At 43.7% G+C, this 17,378-nt stretch overlaps 1 protein-coding gene across 1 annotated transcript; it reads left to right on the forward strand.

Moving 5' to 3' along the window:
- Positions 1–1,966: 1,966 nt before the first annotated feature.
- Positions 1,967–16,409, forward strand: C4H10orf88 (chromosome 4 C10orf88 homolog). The gene is made up of 5 exons (XM_077258486.1): positions 1,967–2,310; positions 3,584–3,878; positions 6,693–6,899; positions 13,584–13,906; positions 14,726–16,409. The coding sequence occupies exons 1-5, from the start codon at positions 2,000–2,002 to the stop codon at positions 14,976–14,978; spliced, it is 1,389 nt and encodes a 462-aa protein (XP_077114601.1). The 5' UTR covers positions 1,967–1,999; the 3' UTR covers positions 14,979–16,409.
- The last annotated feature ends 969 nt before the right edge of the window (positions 16,410–17,378 follow it).

Below are 17,378 nucleotides of genomic sequence, written 5' to 3' on the forward strand. Positions count from 1 at the left end.
CACTGTGGATTTGGTTTAGATTAACATGCTACTGTAAAACACATGGGAAATTGCTGCAGATCCGCAATGTGTGCACATAGCCTCATAATTATTTTACCAAGTGGAAAAAAGAGGGAAAACATTCCACCACCAGAAAGGGTAATATATAAATAGCATGGTGCTGTCATGGTACAGGAAAATCCAAATACCGGTAAGCAATTATTTTTTCCCTGCACCATGACAGCACCGTACCGAGAGACTAACATACAGTAGAAGAAATCCCCAGGGAGGGACCACCGCTGAGCAGGGCCGGACTGGCCATCTGGCAAATGCCAGAAGGGCTTATCTGGTCATGGGCTGCCTTTAGTGATGAGCGAGTATACTCGTTGCTCGCCTTTTCCCAAGCACGCTCGGGTGGTCTCCGAGCATTTGTGACTGCTCGGAGATTTACTTTTTCTCGACGCAGCTACATGATTTACGGCCGGTAGCCAGCCTGAGTACGTGTGGGGGTTGCCTGGTTGTTAGGGAATCCCTACATGTATTCAGGCTGTCTAGCAGCTGTAAATCATGCAGCTGCCTGGACAAAAACTAAATCTCTGAGCAGTCATAAATACTCAGAGACCCCCCCGACCATGCTCAGGAAAACCCGAGCAGCGAGTATACTTGCTCATCACTAGCTGCCTTGTCTGCTATGTTGTTAACAGAATCGTTGTTCTCAAGACACCCATACTGTTTAGAGTTGTGATGGAGCACAAAGTTGCTGACTCAGTCACAAACCCCAGCAGGCAATGGGTATCATTGGAAATATTGGTCTTGTAGTAAATCTTCCTTTCCTCCATCCAGGGTAATATTAGTAATATATCTCATCTGATGCTTGGGGACGGGGACAACATGGGCCTGTGTGATTTCAAATGCCAGGGCTGAATTTCAGCCCCAGTCCGTACTTGCCTAACGATAGTAGTCCCCAACCGATCAGCTGTTGTTTGCTTTGGCGGCCTCTGGATGCAAACAGAGCAAATAACAGCTGTCGGCAGGCGCGCCTATGGATAGGTCATCAGTACGTGAGACCAGACGACCCATGGAGGCTACGTTCACACCAGCGTATAATCGTCAGTGTTTCATCCAAAAAATTGACAGGACCAATTGCAGTTTCTTAGGTTAAGGATTTGCAATGAATCTGTAACAATCGGATGCTGTACGGATGGTATACTGTGTCCCCATATAGAATCCGATTTTTTTCTGCGCACCCATAGACTTGAATGGGAGCGTCTCATCCAACATAAAGCAGACACTAGTGCAGGCCGAGATTTTTTTCACACACAGATTGTCTGTGAAAAAAACGCTCACCCACACCGCCCCACTGAATAACATTGGTCGAAGTGCTGTCATCCTGTCAATGGGACTGAAAAACCGGTTGTGTGAGCGCTGCCTAACGGGCAGATAGACCGCAGCACAGTAGCACCAACACTCCTTTACTCTGCCATCCAATAGTGCAGCAAGGTAAAGTTCAGACGCATTTTCGGTCAGTTTTTTGCACGCCGACCAGTATCCGTCAATGCGCCTCATCTACCATCGCTGGTGCCCCCGACAGCCAATCACGACTCAGCTTTTATCTTTTAAGCTGCTCCTTGAAAATAAAAGCTGCCCTGTGATTGGTTGCCATGGACATTGCAGAGTTTTTTTTGTTTCAGTTTTGATAACGCTGCCCCATGGTATTAGTGCATTCTTCATTTTCCCCTCAGGAAGAGTCCAATAATTCAGAATATCTTTAAAAGCTTAATAGATTTGACTGCAACTTTTGCTGTTAATACTGTGTCATAACGTGCTGCATAACCGCCCTGCAGCCTTCATTGCAGACATGCGCATACAGGATCTACGGAGCCATAGTAAACCTGATCATGTGACATGTAATCACAGAGACCGCCCACTGGCAGCACACAATTTGGACTACGACAAAATGGCCGCCGGAACGTTCTGGAGGCGGCGCTTCAAGCTGTGACCGGAAGTGGTGCATCAAAAAATGTGTCCTCCCATCCATCAACTTCCGGTTTCGCGTCTGTCATTGATTTACAGTACTGATTCTCATTGTCCCCCCTACTTGCTGTCATGGCTGCCTGTGACTGGCCCCGTAGTATACCGCACTCTTAGGCCGGGGTCTGCACTCAGCATCTGCTCGGTGATGTCCGGACCACGGTCTGCCCTACTGGCCGGGCGTGCTCAGCCTCCCATGCTGTGTTCTAGCTCCTGGCGGTGCCGGGCTGAGCTGGCATCTGTGCTGAAGTTGTCTGCTGTGGACTGTCCTGCCCAAAACGAGGAGGAGTCTCCCTCTAGGTGAGAACTCAATTTAAGGGGGTCTGTCACCCCTACAATTATTGGGGTATTTTATTGTTTATTAGCATAACCAGTTTATAGTCTTTTTTTCCCCTCCGAAATGATGTGTTTTCCAGGACTAGGGGTTTTCAATCAGCGCCATTCCCAGACTACTGGGAGTTGTAGTTGCACAGCTGCTGGAAACCCACAGGTTGCAGACCCCCGGAATATAATGTGGCGGTGTGGTGTGCCCCCCCAGGATATAATCACGTGCACATATTGCCCTTTGCATTGCATGAGGGTGAGTGATATCTGTGCCGAAACCTGACCCAGTGCGTCAGGCGGAGATCTTCTGGTACAGATTTCACATTGGAAAGGTCAAAACCGACAGCTTAAAGGGACGTCCGGCAGATTTAACCCCTTCTCTTCAGGGCAGTCTTTCATTTTTGTACTTTTATTTTTCCTCCCCTTTTTTAAGGTTTATAACTTCTTAGTTTTTGCGTACACGTAGGCTTGCTCTTTTTTTTTATTTACTGCCAGGACAGGTTTTGTTTTTACTGCATTCATTCAAACGGCATGGTTTTCTATCAGTTATGTTACCTCAATCCTAAAGGGGTGTGTGTGTGTGAAAAAAAAAAAAAAATATATATATATATATATACACAAATTTTTATATAAAAAAATTGAGAAATTTGTGTTATTAAAAAAAATGTTTGGTGTACATGCAATGTTTTTATTGCTTTTTATTGCATTTTTTAAGAGGGAGTTACTTATGATTCATAGGAACACCAAGATGGTAAGGAAAGTAAGCCCCCCAGATGACATGACAATTCATTGGTTTCCCACAATCTCATTACAGTGGGAACTTATTAGAGTTGAAATATTGATGGCAGCATTCAAATGGTTAAACTGCAGCAATGAGAACTGGCTCTGGTCGCTGCTTTTAGAGGCCAATGCCGCCCTATACATGTGCTGTATACTACAGGCTCAACTTCTGATCCCACTACATGCACCTGAACGCAACATATAACGTACTAGTACGTCCTATTTCAGGGAAGGGTTGAAATCCACATCAATATCCACTGCAGATTTTATTTCTTATATTTTACAAAATTTCCTCCACTTTTATGCTACTTGCGATTTACACACACACACACACACACACACACACACACACACACACACACACACACACACACACACACACACACACACACACCTGGACAGCAGATATGAAGAAGAATTAAGTCACTAATGTATGTTTCACATTGTGTTTCTTTCTTTTCTTTCTCAGGGAGCATTGTGTACTTCTGGAGCTACCAACACCCTCTAAAGGAGACAACCCATGCACCTTGTCTTTACTGTGTGCAGCACAAGGGAAGGATCGGATCCTGGGGATTACAATCCATAGTGAAGCCCGGACTATTGAGATCTACAGCGCGTCGCAGAATGGCAAAGAAGAGGAGTACTTGGGTACCAGTCGAGGGGAGAGATTTTGCACTTTGGAGAGCAGTGGAGAAGAAAGTCCTGCAGTTTTGTACAAAGCTCACCTGAAATTCGAGTTCCCGGTGCCGTCTTGTATTGTTAAAGTACGTTTTTGGCTAATCATGGCAGCAGTTGAGAGTTCTTCACAGTTGCTATTGAGCAAATATGGTGTCGATCTTGAGCCCACTCCATACACCAGCACCTGATATATGATGTGTTCCTCACACCACAGGAAATGGGTTAATTCAATTAATTTGGCATTACAACCAATCGACTGTAATTTTACTATAGTTTTGTAAATTTTCTATACGTTTTTATCAATGTTAAATTATAACCGTCACTTTAATTTTTTTTCTTATAAATCGATAGCACATGTGAAAATAAGAAGACCTATTACAAAGTTTATTATAGAAATTTTCTTTCTCCTCCTATACTGATCATTATTTCTCAAAATTCTCAATTCAAGGTAAAAATGTGTCTTCAGTGAATAGAGACATTCCCATTACCGAGAGGAGATGACAGTTGGTGCTCATAAGGTTCTATGGAGAACTGTAACTGTCGGTTCAGGAGAACTTGCAGCAGAATGTCTTTGTTGGCCTCTGGCTCCTCCCTCTTCCATATTATTGTAACTACACCAACTGTCATCTTTCTCAGTAATGTGAAAATATGTCTTCACTTAATACCTATGCTACCCATGAACTGCGAGTGTAACAGTCCAGGAGGCGAAAGAAGCAAATTTCCCTGCTAACAAATATCACAAAGTTTCTTATTTTTTTGTGTATTATTCATTTGTGTAATAGAAATTAAAATGATGGTTTGAATTCACCTATGCATCCAAATTGGCAGCGAATCGGCAAAACGCATATGAGGCAAAACTTTTCCTCATCTTCTGTCAGGAGCCTGAACTTTTTCACAAACTGAATATTATTTTTCAGCCATGTAATATGATGTCTCTGTAATATGCAGCCCATCTAATAGATAAGGATAGGTTGGCTTGTAAAGGGTTAATCCACAGGTCAACAGAAAGAGGACATAGCTGCTTGTAAAGGTTTAATCTAGAGGAAGACATGGCTGCTTGTAAAGGTTTAATCTACTTGAGAAGGACATGACTGCTTGTAAAAGGTTAATCCACAGGAAGCAGACATGGCTGCTTGTAAAGGGTTAATCCACTAGAAGCAGACATGGCTGATTGTACAGCGTTAATCCACTAGAAGCAGACATGGCTGATTGTACAGGGTTAATCCACTAGAAGCAGACATGGCTGATTGTACAGGGTTAATCCACTAGAAGCAGACATGGCTGATTGTACTGGGTTAATCCACTAGAAGCAGACGTGGCTGCTTGTACAGGGTTAATCCACTAGAAGCAGACCTGGCTGCGTGTACAGGGTTAATTCACTAGAAGCAGACATGGCTGATTGTACAGGGTTAATCCACTAGAAGCAGACATGGCTATGGCTGATTGTACAGGGTTAATCCACTAGAAGCAGACGTGGCTGCTTGTACAGGGTTAATCCACTAGAAGCAGACGTGGCTGCGTGTACAGGGTTAATTCACTAGAAGCAGACATGGCTGATTGTACAGGGTTAATCCACTAGAAGCAGACATGGCTGATTGTACAGGGTTAATCCACTAGAAGCAGACATGGCTGATTGTACAGGGTTAATCCACTAGAAGCAGACGTGGCTGATTGTACAGGGTTAATCCACTAGAAGCAGACGTGGCTGATTGTACAGGGTTAATCCACTAGAAGCAGACATAGCTGATTGTACAGGGTTAATCCACTAGAAGCAGACATGGCTGATTGTACAGGGTTAATCCACTAGAAGCAGACATGGCTGATTGTACAGGGTTAATCCACTAGAAGCAGACATGGCTGATTGTACAGGGTTAATCCACTAGAAGCAGACATGGCTGATTGTACAGGGTTAATCCACTAGAAGCAGACATGGCTGATTGTACAGGGTTAATCCACTAGAAGCAGACATGGCTGATTGTACAGGGTTAATCCACTAGAAGCAGACATGGCTGATTGTACAAGGTTAATCCACTAGAAGCAGACATGGCTGATTGTACAGGGTTAATCCACTAGAAGCAGACATGGCTGATTGTACAGGGTTAATCCACTAGAAGCAGACATGGCTGATTGTACAGGGTTAATCCACTAGAAGCAGACATGGCTGATTGTACAGGGTTAATCCACTAGAAGCAGACATGGCTGCGTGTACAGGGTTAATCCACTAGAAGCAGACATGGCTGATTGTACAGGGTTAATCCACTAGAAGCAGACATGGCTGATTGTACAGGGTTAATCCACTAGAAGCAGACATGGCTGATTGTACAAGGTTAATCCACTAGAAGCAGACATGGCTGATTGTACAGGGTTAATCCACTAGAAGCAGACATGGCTGATTGTACAGGGTTAATCCACTAGAAGCAGACATGGCTGCGTGTACAGGGTTAATCCACTAGAAGCAGACATGGCTGATTGTACAGGGTTAATCCACTAGAAGCAGACATGGCTGATTGTACAAGGTTAATCCACTAGAAGCAGACATGGCTGATTGTACAGGGTTAATCCACTAGAAGCAGACATGGCTGATTGTACAGGGTTAATCCACTAGAAGCAGACATGGCTGATTGTACAAGGTTAATCCACTAGAAGCAGACATGGCTGATTGTACAGGGTTAATCAGAGTGACTGGAGAAGCTTCTACTAGATTTACCTTTGTTGTTGCAGCTTCTTGCCTCCCTGTCTGTGGGGCACATACACATTTCAGCTGACATTAAGCCTCTGTGTGTATGGGGATGCCATTCTGCTAAATGTTCTAGGTAAAGCCACATGTCTTTCGGTCAGTTATATCTTTTACGTTCTGGCTAATATTTTGAAGTTTTACTCACTGACTTTTCTGTCTTCAGCTTCTGTCACTCGGCGGCCGGTGCAGTGTCCTGGTGAGCGAGATTTCAGTACAAATAACCCCTGTCCCTGATCGATGTCCTCAAGCGTCATATGTGCCTGGGTCGTCCATTAATCTGGATCGTGTGCAGAGCATTATGGACAGCATGGGCGGGAAAATGTCACCTGGGGCAGAGCAACTTATGAATATGGTGCGTGCACAGCAGAAGGTGAGCGCACATAATGCGGCATATAATAACGGTGCTTGCTTATTTTCACATTTCTGGTTGGATATAAAGTTTATTGAGATTTATTGTTTACTAGCTGAAGAGGCCGGGGTTGCCTGGGCATAGTAAATATCTGTGGTTAGTTTTCCCATCACGCCTCTCATTTAGCACCTCACTTCTCTCATTTTCCCATCACGCCTCTCATTTAGCACCTCACATCTTTCGTTTTCTCCCTCACGCCTCTCATTTTCTCCCTCACTCCTCTTATTTTCCCCCTCCTCTCATTCCCCCCTCACTCCTCTCATTCCCACCTCACATCTGTCATTTTGACCTCACATCTGTCATTTTCCGATTACTCCACTATTTTCCCTCATTCCTTTCATTTTCACCTCGGTATATACAGGTCCTTCTCAAAAAATTAGCATATAGTGTTAAATTTCATTATTTACCATAATGTAATGATTACAATTAAACTTTCATATATTATAGATTCATTATCCACCAACTGAAATTTGTCAGGTCTTTTATTGTTTTAATACTGATGATTTTGGCCTACAACTCCTGAAAACCCCAAAAACCTGTCTCAATAAATTAGCATATTTCACCCGTCCAATCAAATAAAAGTGTTTTTTAATAACAAACAAAAAAACCATCAAATAATAATGTTCAGTTATGCACTCAATACTTGGTCGGGAATCCTTTGGCAGAAATGACTGCTTCAATGCGGCGTGGCATGGAGGCAATCAGCCTGTGACACTGCTGAGATGTTATGGAGGCCCAGGATGCTTCAATAGCGGCCTTAAGCTCATCCAGAGTGTTGGGTCTTGCGTCTCTCAACTTTCTCTTCACAATATCCCACAGATTCTCTATGGGGTTCAGGTCAGGAGAGTTGGCAGGCCAATTGAGCACAGTAATACCATGGTCAGTAAACCATTTACCAGTGGTTTTGGCACTGTGAGCAGGTGCCAGGTCGTGCTGGAAAATGAAATCTTCATCTCCATAAAGCATTTCAGCCGATGGAAGCATGAAGTGCTCCAAAATCTCCTGATAGCTAGCTGCATTGACCCTGCCCTTGATGAAACACAGTGGACCAACACCAGCAGCTGACATGGCACCCCACACCATCACTGACTGTGGGTACTTGACACTGGACTTCAGGCATTTTGGCATTTCCTTCTCCCCAGTCTTCCTCCAGACTCTGGCACCTTGATTTCCGAATGACATGCAAAATTTGCTTTCATCAGAAAAAAGTACTTGGGACCACTTAGCAACAGTCCAGTGCTGCTTCTCTGTAGCCCAGGTCAGGCGCTTCTGCCGCTGTTTACCTGGGGAATGCGGCACCTGTAGCCCATTTCCTGCACACGCCTGTGCACGGTGGCTCTGGATGTTTCCACACCAGACTCAGTCCACTGCTTCCTCAGGTTCCCCTAGGTCTGGAATCGGTCCTTCTCCACAATCTTCCTCAGGGTCCGGTCACCTCTTCTCGTTGTACAGCGTTTTCTGCCACATTGTTTCCTTCCAACAGACTTACCATTGAGGTGCCTTGATACAGCACTCTGGGAACAGCCTATTTGTTGAGAAATTTCTTTCTGGGTCTTACCCTCTTGCTTGAGGGTGTCAATGATGGCCTTCTTGACATCTGTCAGGTCGCTAGTCTTACCCATGATGGGGGTTTTGAGTAATGAACCAGGCAGGGAGTTTTTAAAAGCCTCAGGTATCTTTTGCATGTGTTTAGAGTTAATTAGTTGATTCAGAAGATTAGGGTAATAGGTCGTTTAGAGAACCTTTTCTTGATATGCTAATTTATTGAGACAGGTTTTTTGGGTTATCAGGAGTTGTATGCCAAAATCATCAGTATTAAAACAATAAAAGACCTGACAAATTTCAGTTGGTGGATAATGAATCTATAATATATGAAAGTTTAATTGTAATCATTACATTATGGTAAATAATGAAATTTAACACTATATGCTAATTTTTTGAGAAGGACCTGTACATGTTTGTCATTTCCCTTATATATAGTATACACCTGTATGTCATCTCCTGTATATAGTATATACCTGTATGTCATCTCCCCTGTAAATAGTATATACCTGCTCTATGTCATCTCCTCCTGTATATTGTATATACCTGTATGTCATCTCCTCCTATATATAGTATATACCTGTATGTAATCTCCTCCTGTATATAGTATATACCTGTATGTCATCTCCTCCTATATATAGTATATACCTGTAAGGGTACCTGTCCACGGTCAGGAAACGCTGCGTGTTTGATGCTGCGCAGAGCTGCAGCGTAAAACACGCAGCGTCCAGATGTTCCAGCATATTGGAGGGGATTTTATGAAATCCCGTGTCCACTATGCGTGGAAACGCGCATCCGGCTTCCCTGCGACTCCGGACATGCTGCGCGTCTTTTCAGATCGCAGCATGTCCGTTTAACTTGCGGGGATGCTGCGTCCCCGCAAGGCATAACACTGGGCCCTATGGCGAGGGGTGCGATGATCCCGGATGTGTACAATGAACACATCCGGCATCATCGCGTCCCAGAAGGGGGCGGGACTTAGCGCCGAGCGGCTTTGCCGCTCCGACGATACCGCCGGCCATCCTGACCATGGACACGTACCCTAAGTCATCTCCCCCTGGATATAGTATATACCTGTGTGTCATCTCCTCCTATATATAGTATGTACCTGTATGTCATCTCCTCCTGTATATGGTATATACCAGTGTGTCATCTCCCCTGTATATAGTATATACCTGTGTGTCATCTCCTCCTGTATATAGTATATATCTGTATGTCATCTCCTCCTGTATATAGTATATACCTGTGTGTCATCTCCTCCTATATATAGTATATACCTGTGTGTCATCTCCTCCTATATATAGTATATACCTGTATGTCATCTCCTCCTGTATATAGTATATACCAGTGTGTCATCTCCCCTGTATATAGTGTATACCTGTGTCATCTCCTCCTGTATATAGTATATACCTGCATATCATCTCCTCCTGTATATAGTATATACCTGTATGTCATCTCCTCCTGTATATAGTATGTACCTGTGTCATCTCCTCCTGTATATAGTATATACCTGCATATCATCTCCTCCTGTATATAGTATATACCTGTATGTCATCTCCTCCTGTATATAGTATATATATATATATATATATATATATATATATATATATATGTGTGTCATCTCCCCTGTATATAGTATGTACCTGTGTCATCTGCTCCTGTATATAGTATATACCTGTGTCATCTCCCCTGTATATAGTATACAAGTATACACCTGTGTGTCATCTCCTCCTGTATTAGACCACGTTCACACGTTATTTGGTCAGTATTTTTACCTCCGTATTAATAAGCTAAATTGGCAGCCTGATAAATCCCCAGCCAACAGTAAGCCCACCCCCTGGCAGTATATATTAGCTCACACATACACATAATAGACTGGTCATGTGACTGACAGCTGCCGGATTCCTATATGGTACATTTGTTGCTCTTGTAGTTTGTCTGCTTATTAATCAGATTTTTATTTTTGAAGGATAATACCAGACTTGTGTGTGTTTTAGGGCGAGTTTCGTGTGTCAAGTTGTGTGTGTTGAGTTGCGTGTGGCGACATGCATGTAGCGACTTTTGTGAGATGAGTTTTGTGTGGCGACATGCGTGTAGCAAGTTTTTGTGTGTTGAGTTGCATGTGACAGGTTAGTGTAGCAAGTTGTGTGCAGCAAGTTTTGCGCATGGCGAGTTTTGCACGTGGCGTGTTTTATGTATGGTGCGTTTTGAGTATGTGCAAGTTTTGTGTGAGGCAACTTTTGCATGTGTTGCAACTTTTGTGTATGTGGCAATTTTTCCGCGTGTGCAAGTTTTGCGTGTGGCGAGTTTTCCATGAGGTGAGTTTTGCACGTGTGGCGAGTTTTGAGTGGCGACTTTTGTGTTTCGACTTTTATGTTTCGACTTTTATGTGGCGAGGTTTGTGTGTGTGTGTGGTGAAATGTGTGCTGAGGGTGGTATATGTGTTCAAGCACGTGGTAGTGTGTGGCGCATTTTGTGTGTGTGTGTGTGTGTGTGTGTGTGTTCATATCCCCGTGGTGGTGTGGTGAGTATCCCATGTCCCTACCTTAGCAACTGTACGGTATATACTCTTTGGCTCCATCGCTCTCATTCTTTAAGTCCCCCTTGTTCACATCTGTCAGTTTGCCTCCAACACTTTCCCTTTCACTTTTTCCCCATTATGTAGATAGGGGAAAAATTGTTTGGTGAACTGGAACGCACGGGGTTAAAACTTCGCCTCACAACATAGCCTATGACGCTCTCAGGGTCCAGACGTGTGACTGTGCAAAATTTTGTGGCTGTAGCCGCGACGGTGCAGATGTTAATCACGCACGCACGCACGCACGCACGCACGCACACACACACACACATACGCACCCAGGTTTTAGAGGTGGAAATTAGGGAAAAAAATATTTAAAGCAAAAAAATGTGGTAAGATATTTAATAACATACTATTATATGTGGTGTTATTATATATAATAGTACGTTATTATGTTGGAAGCTGCGGGACCAGTGTGGTGTCTGTGAAGTACTATATGAAGATGCTGGAGGGTGAGTATAAGAATGGGGGCACAGGGCTTATATTGAAAGCACCACTCCAGCACTGCAAAATAACACTGGAGTGCTGCTTTAAAATCCCATGGGAGAACTATAACTCCCAGCATGTCCTGCAGATCCTATGACATGCTGGGAGTTATAGTTCACTAAAGGAGTGGCAGAGTGCTTTATTGTGTTTTGTAAGGACTAACCTCTTAATTGTGGCAGCCACTGTGGTGAGGTAAAAGCATCCCATGACTGCACACACAGAGCCCTCCCTCTTGTTGCCTTTCCACAGCACAGGTAATGGAAGCCAGCAGATTCTAGTGTTGGAGTCTGAAGGACCTGTGATGATGTCAAGAAGAGGGAGGGCTCTGTGATGCTCCAGCCCGCCCACTTCTGACATCACAGGTCCTCCTTGTGCACACTGCACAGCACTCAGCTCCAGCCCAGGAAGGTACCCAGCGATCTCCTCTCTCCCCCGGACCCTGCTGCTGCTGCCTCCTCCTCCCCCGGACACATGGATCTCCCAGCTGCTGCAGCAATCAGGGCTGAGGAAGCCATGTGTGTCCCTGCTTAAGTGCAGTATTCATTTGCTGCTCTGGACTCACAGCTCAGCTGATAGGTGGGCGGGGAGTAGCTAATGAATATTCACTGCACTTAATCATCGGGACCACATGGTTTCCCCAGCAGTGTGGACATTTTTCTGCCTCCTGAAGTGGGATAACATTGCGATCCCACTCACTGCTGCCCCCCTCCCCACATGCTACATCCGGACCATAAGACGCACCCACACTTTCCTCCCAAATTTGGAGGAAAAAAGTGCGTCTTATGGTCAGAAAAATACGGTATATACACACACATATACACACACGCACATATATATATACACACACACATATATATACACACAAACATTCAGCTTTATATATTAGATGTAAATAAATGTAATTCGTTCTGTTATAAAGCATTCTACAATACCCCAGTATTCTGTCTGCAGTCAGTCTTCATGGTTTTCAAGATCTCTGCTTGTTGTCGTGTATTTTCTCCCTGTGTATAATACTCTGCCCAATTGACACCCAGGACAGGTATTTATTCACCTTTTTCTCACTGATATTGCAATAGTCCTATAATATGTTGTATTGCAGTCAGGGGACACAAGTGCACGGTTTTGGAGCAGTTTGGAACGACACACTGTCCACTTCCCGTATAGCTCAGAGCTGGATCACCCTCCCACTTTACCATCTTTTCTTGTACAGGTGCTGTTGATCAGGTTATGTGATACTTTTATATCTAAGCAGCCAGGAGGGATACTCTAGTTAATGAGGTTGTCTACAACTGTGATATCAGATCGGTGCTTGTTCAACACCTGGCGCTGCCGCCAATCAGCTGCTACAAGCTTCATTGGCCGGGGTCCTCGCAGCTCCATACACTGTAATTAAAGGGATTGTCCAGCTTAAATAAAAGTTTCTGTAAAGCCATATATTGGTATTCAATAACAAATACTTGATTCCCCCCATCGCCCAAGTGCAGGCCACTCTAGGTATCGATAATATCTCTTCATTCAGTCACCAGATCTCTGTGGTCCTGTGATTTGGCTGCATCAGTCAGGTGACTGGAACAGGATATGTCTCAAATGATGTACTTTCACCTGACCGCTGCAGCCAGTCACATGCTTGAGTAGACGGGTAACTGTGGAACGTCACTGCTTCCGATCCAAGCTGAGATTTCCGGACTGCCGTGCGATTGGACTGGTTAATGTTCTTTTATTTATTTTTCATACATTGTACTTTTTTGCCTTTAGAGAGACTTTCATGTAAATTGGACAATCCCTTTAACTGAAGATAAACTCCCTTTAAAGGAAAATTATCTCTTTAGTTAAAAGTAAATATGTTTCCCTTGCAGCTCATTCTGGAGGACTGAATTCTTACATGCAGTGGTGCAAACCTGCCAGATCTGTACTCCCTATACGTGGGAAGACCCATTAGGATACACTTCTGCTATGTTTTCATTAATAGCGGAATCTTCTGTTTTCTGTGGATTTTGGTCTGCAGTTCTCACTAATCCTCTTTCTTTGCCTTCTTGCAGCATCAGACACCTTTTGGGGCTCAGTTAATGCAGCTCTTTGGCAGCTTCCAGCATGGCAGAGACCAGATCAGGGAGGAGGCCAGACAACATAAGCATAACGCCAGCACGACTCCTGATACAAAAGTGGAAAACCCAGGTCAGGAGTCTGCGTCTCACTCCTCCGTTCAACAAACAAGTTCTGAGAATCATATGAAGTCCGTTATGTCTTCACTACTGCAAAAGACTGTAGGCTCGGATGCCAGTCCTCAGGGTCCTGATGCTTTGCTGCCTCTCCTGCGTAATTTATGTGGACAAAATAGACAAGAACCATCCTCGGCACTAAAGTAAGTATCCTCTGCTGTTACCCTATACATGACATAATCCTATATGACTGCAAGGGAAGTTTGCAGGGCTTTGGTTCGGCTGCCATGGAGCACCCATATGAATGCCAAACCAGTGTCTTGCAAACTTTTTTGCTCAACTCTACAAGTAGGTCTTCTGTTTTGTTTTCTTATAAGGTGACTGCTTACGGTCAGTGAATAGAAGCATTTTAAAGGGTTGTCTAGGCTTGGGTCTCGCCCTATGTGTCTGCAGACTTGTAAATCATTGCATTGTGCTGTTAGGATTCTCTGGTGCTGGGAGCGGGTGGGTGTGTGACTGAACGTATGTAATTTGCATACATGCGGTCACATGCCGACTAGACGTGCACGGCCTCGCTCAGTACAAGTGAATTGACAGTTCTAGTCAGAATGTGGCCAGAAGTATGAAATTGCATACTTGCAGTCACAAACCCACCCACTCCTGGCATCGGAGAATCCTGGCGGCGCGCAATGTGTGTATTCATAAGAGTGCAGTCACAGAGTCCCAAGCCTGGACAACCCATTTAATGCTTCCGTTCACAGGCTAAGAATGCTGTCCCAACCTTGTCGCACAGTCCATTACATTCATAGTAAGAGATATTGGTCAGGATTCGGTGGATTTGGACCTTTAATGTGTTTAGTGTGCTGAGAACTGTATGAAAGAATAGCGTGCAAAGCTGGCCTTACTGCAGATTCATGGTCAGAAGGAAAGTATACAAAAGTAATAACACAAAAAGGAAAAAAAATATAATAAAGAACGGAAGGACATTTGCATCTAGCTAAAGTCTGTGTGTTTTATTGCAGAGAAGAAAAGATGGATCTGGCGTTGGAGAAGCTTCTGTCAGTACACATGGAGCGCGTGGAGAGGACACTTTTGGCACATATTGATAAGAGGATGAGAAGTTTACAGGAGCATCTAGATACCCGGCTGGACCGATTAATAAATCTAATGCAAAGCAATTCATTATCCCAAAACTCACCTGAAAAGCTAGTCAATGGCCAAAGTGAACACTGTCATCAGCAAGACTATGACTACGATGACTTGTCCGTGGATTAGCTAGTGACATGTCCGTCCTTCTCTCCGACTCCTGGCATGAACACTTTAGTGGTCTCTAGGTTTTCCACATCAGTGACCGTTGGGTTCTCGACATGAACGGTTTTCCTCGCTTGGAAGGAATATAACCTACAGATCCAAACGTGACGCCAAAGCCAACATACATCATCAAAAACATTTTATAAAATGAATAAAGAAACTTTGCAGTAGGTTTTTAAAATTTCTTATCAATTTTGTTTCTGCAGTTACTACGCAGAGCGATGCATTTCCATGGTAACAGACAACAAACAATCTCTGTGCAGTCTGAGCCTGAAATCATATTCTGGCAATTGTCTGTTAGTCAGAAGTACAAGGCTGCAGTATTACTCTGCACAGAATTTGTGGTCTTCTACCATAGACGCACATCAGTCTGCATATGAGCTGTAGACGCCAAATGATAGGAAATGTTTAATTGAAGGGTTATTCCAAATTGGCCAAATTATCGCCTATTCCCATCCGTTGACATCCATTGACAGTAAATGGAGTGACGCTTTCTCCATGGGGGCAGTTCTCTGGATCCATAGATATCTTAGCACTCAAACTCATAGCGATTATCATGCAGGTATCTTGCACAAATGGGAATAACCCTTGGAGAACTATTGTAAAGTTGTTTTCTTTTTCATTATTGATGTATTGGGACAGCACAAAAATGGTTGCGGAGGAGCTCATACCCTTATGTTCTGTATACGTTACATTACTCACTACCAGCGCGTCAGCTGTGGAGTCTCCCTTGCTGATTTGCAATTGTTTTGGTTATAGATGGTGTGGTATTCTCTTAGGTGCTGCTTATCTGGACAGTAATATATTCTCTACTGAATCAGAATTAAAGGGAATTGTAATTGTTGTCATAGCCCATAATTTGGTAATCTGAGTGACTCCAACAAAGGGTTACAGCATTAACCCCTTTGTCAACAAGTTATGACATACCCTGACTAATGGGAAAAAATCCTTTAATTTTAACCTTTCTGCCTTGTGTAACTTTGCAAATACTTTGTTTTACTGATTTCACTGCGATCCTTAGTTATTTCTCCTGCATCCCTCCTTCCAAGTTACTGTCACCAGTCTGCAGAGCTCTGATTCAATCTTTTCAGCAGAAATAGGAATTTGGCTTCAGATAGGAGCGGAGAAGAAATGTTTCAGGTTACACAGGATTGACAGAAGAAACACTACTTACCAGCTGATGGACATGTCAGTGAAGGCATGTGGTTTTTCTTCTTGGTAATTCATACACGCCTTCAGTTCATTTGTTAAAATTGTGATTTTAATTGTTCAAATTAATTCAGTGAAAGAATCGAACGTTCTATCAAAACTGTTATTGTTGACACCTGTCCTCCAAATTGTGCCCCTGTATATTTCTTTTATCACATCCGTATATAATGTAATGTGTAATATTTGCATTGACCGGTGTTTTCTGATCTCCGTGTAGATGGTGTCCGCATTCTGCTTGTAATGACCTGCAAAACCTACTTGGCCAGGGAGCACAAAGTGGACAATTACTGCATTTGGAAGCACTCCTAATAATTGGCCATGAATTCATCCTTTTTGGTGCACCCTTATCCAGCGGCCAGGTCCGTGTCTCGTAACCTTTGCACTGAAGCTTGCAAATCTCTTTCTACCTCCCGGCATCCATGGTTTCTCTTCTGACTAGCCTTAATGGTGCACACATACCTTCACACCATGGTGGCTTATCAAAAGAAGAGCTGCGGACACCGGCAGCTAGGAGGCGATTCGCAGGACTTGTGTGCAGTGGTCACGGAGAGCTGACCTGGCCGATTTACCATTTCTGCTATCCTTTAGTCCTCCCTGTAGTTTCCTTGCTCCACTTACAGAGTTTTTTAAGCAATGCTTTACCGTATGGTGAGCGACCTATAATGCCATCTGTACAGTTTGAGATCTGCGCCATTTATTATTTAACGTATTCGCAACACTTCTATTTCCAGAAGCCGGCATGTCTGATACTGTGATTTAGGGCCTCACTCTCTTTTTTTTTTCTGAAGACTATGCCACATTGACTCCTGGGGATGACCTGTAAAGTCTACACTCCCCCCAGTCACTTCAGTCATTGTCACAGTTAGCACAGGCATCCATTTAATTTTTATCTTTGGTTGCTCTGGACATGTTATCGTCGCTCAGGTATAAGTTGAAGAGTTAAAATGTCAGTACTTTTTGTGCTATTTAGATGGGAACGGTCACATCTGTGTTTTATCACATGAGATAAGTAGAGTAACTAATACCAATGTGTGAAGGTTTTCCAAGGTAATGGTGTTGCCTAATTAAAATTTCTTCACAGGTGTAAAGCAGCCTAAACCGCGCCAACTCATTGATGCCTGGAATCCACAAGACCTGAGAAGGTCTCCAGGGATA

This window comes from Ranitomeya variabilis, chromosome 4 (assembly GCF_051348905.1).
Source record: "Ranitomeya variabilis isolate aRanVar5 chromosome 4, aRanVar5.hap1, whole genome shotgun sequence".
NCBI classification, from domain to species: Eukaryota; Metazoa; Chordata; class Amphibia; order Anura; family Dendrobatidae; genus Ranitomeya; species Ranitomeya variabilis.

Excerpts from the sequence above, each read along its gene's own strand:
- C4H10orf88 (XM_077258486.1), top strand. The coding sequence starts at position 2,000 with ATGTGTCCTCCCATCCATCAACTTCCGGTTTCGCGTCTGTCATTGATT. Across the intron at positions 3,879-6,692 it reads TGCCGTCTTGTATTGTTAAA|CTTCTGTCACTCGGCGGCCG; the intron begins GTACGTTTTTGG and ends TTCTGTCTTCAG. Across the intron at positions 6,900-13,583 it reads TGGTGCGTGCACAGCAGAAG|CATCAGACACCTTTTGGGGC; the intron begins GTGAGCGCACAT and ends GCCTTCTTGCAG.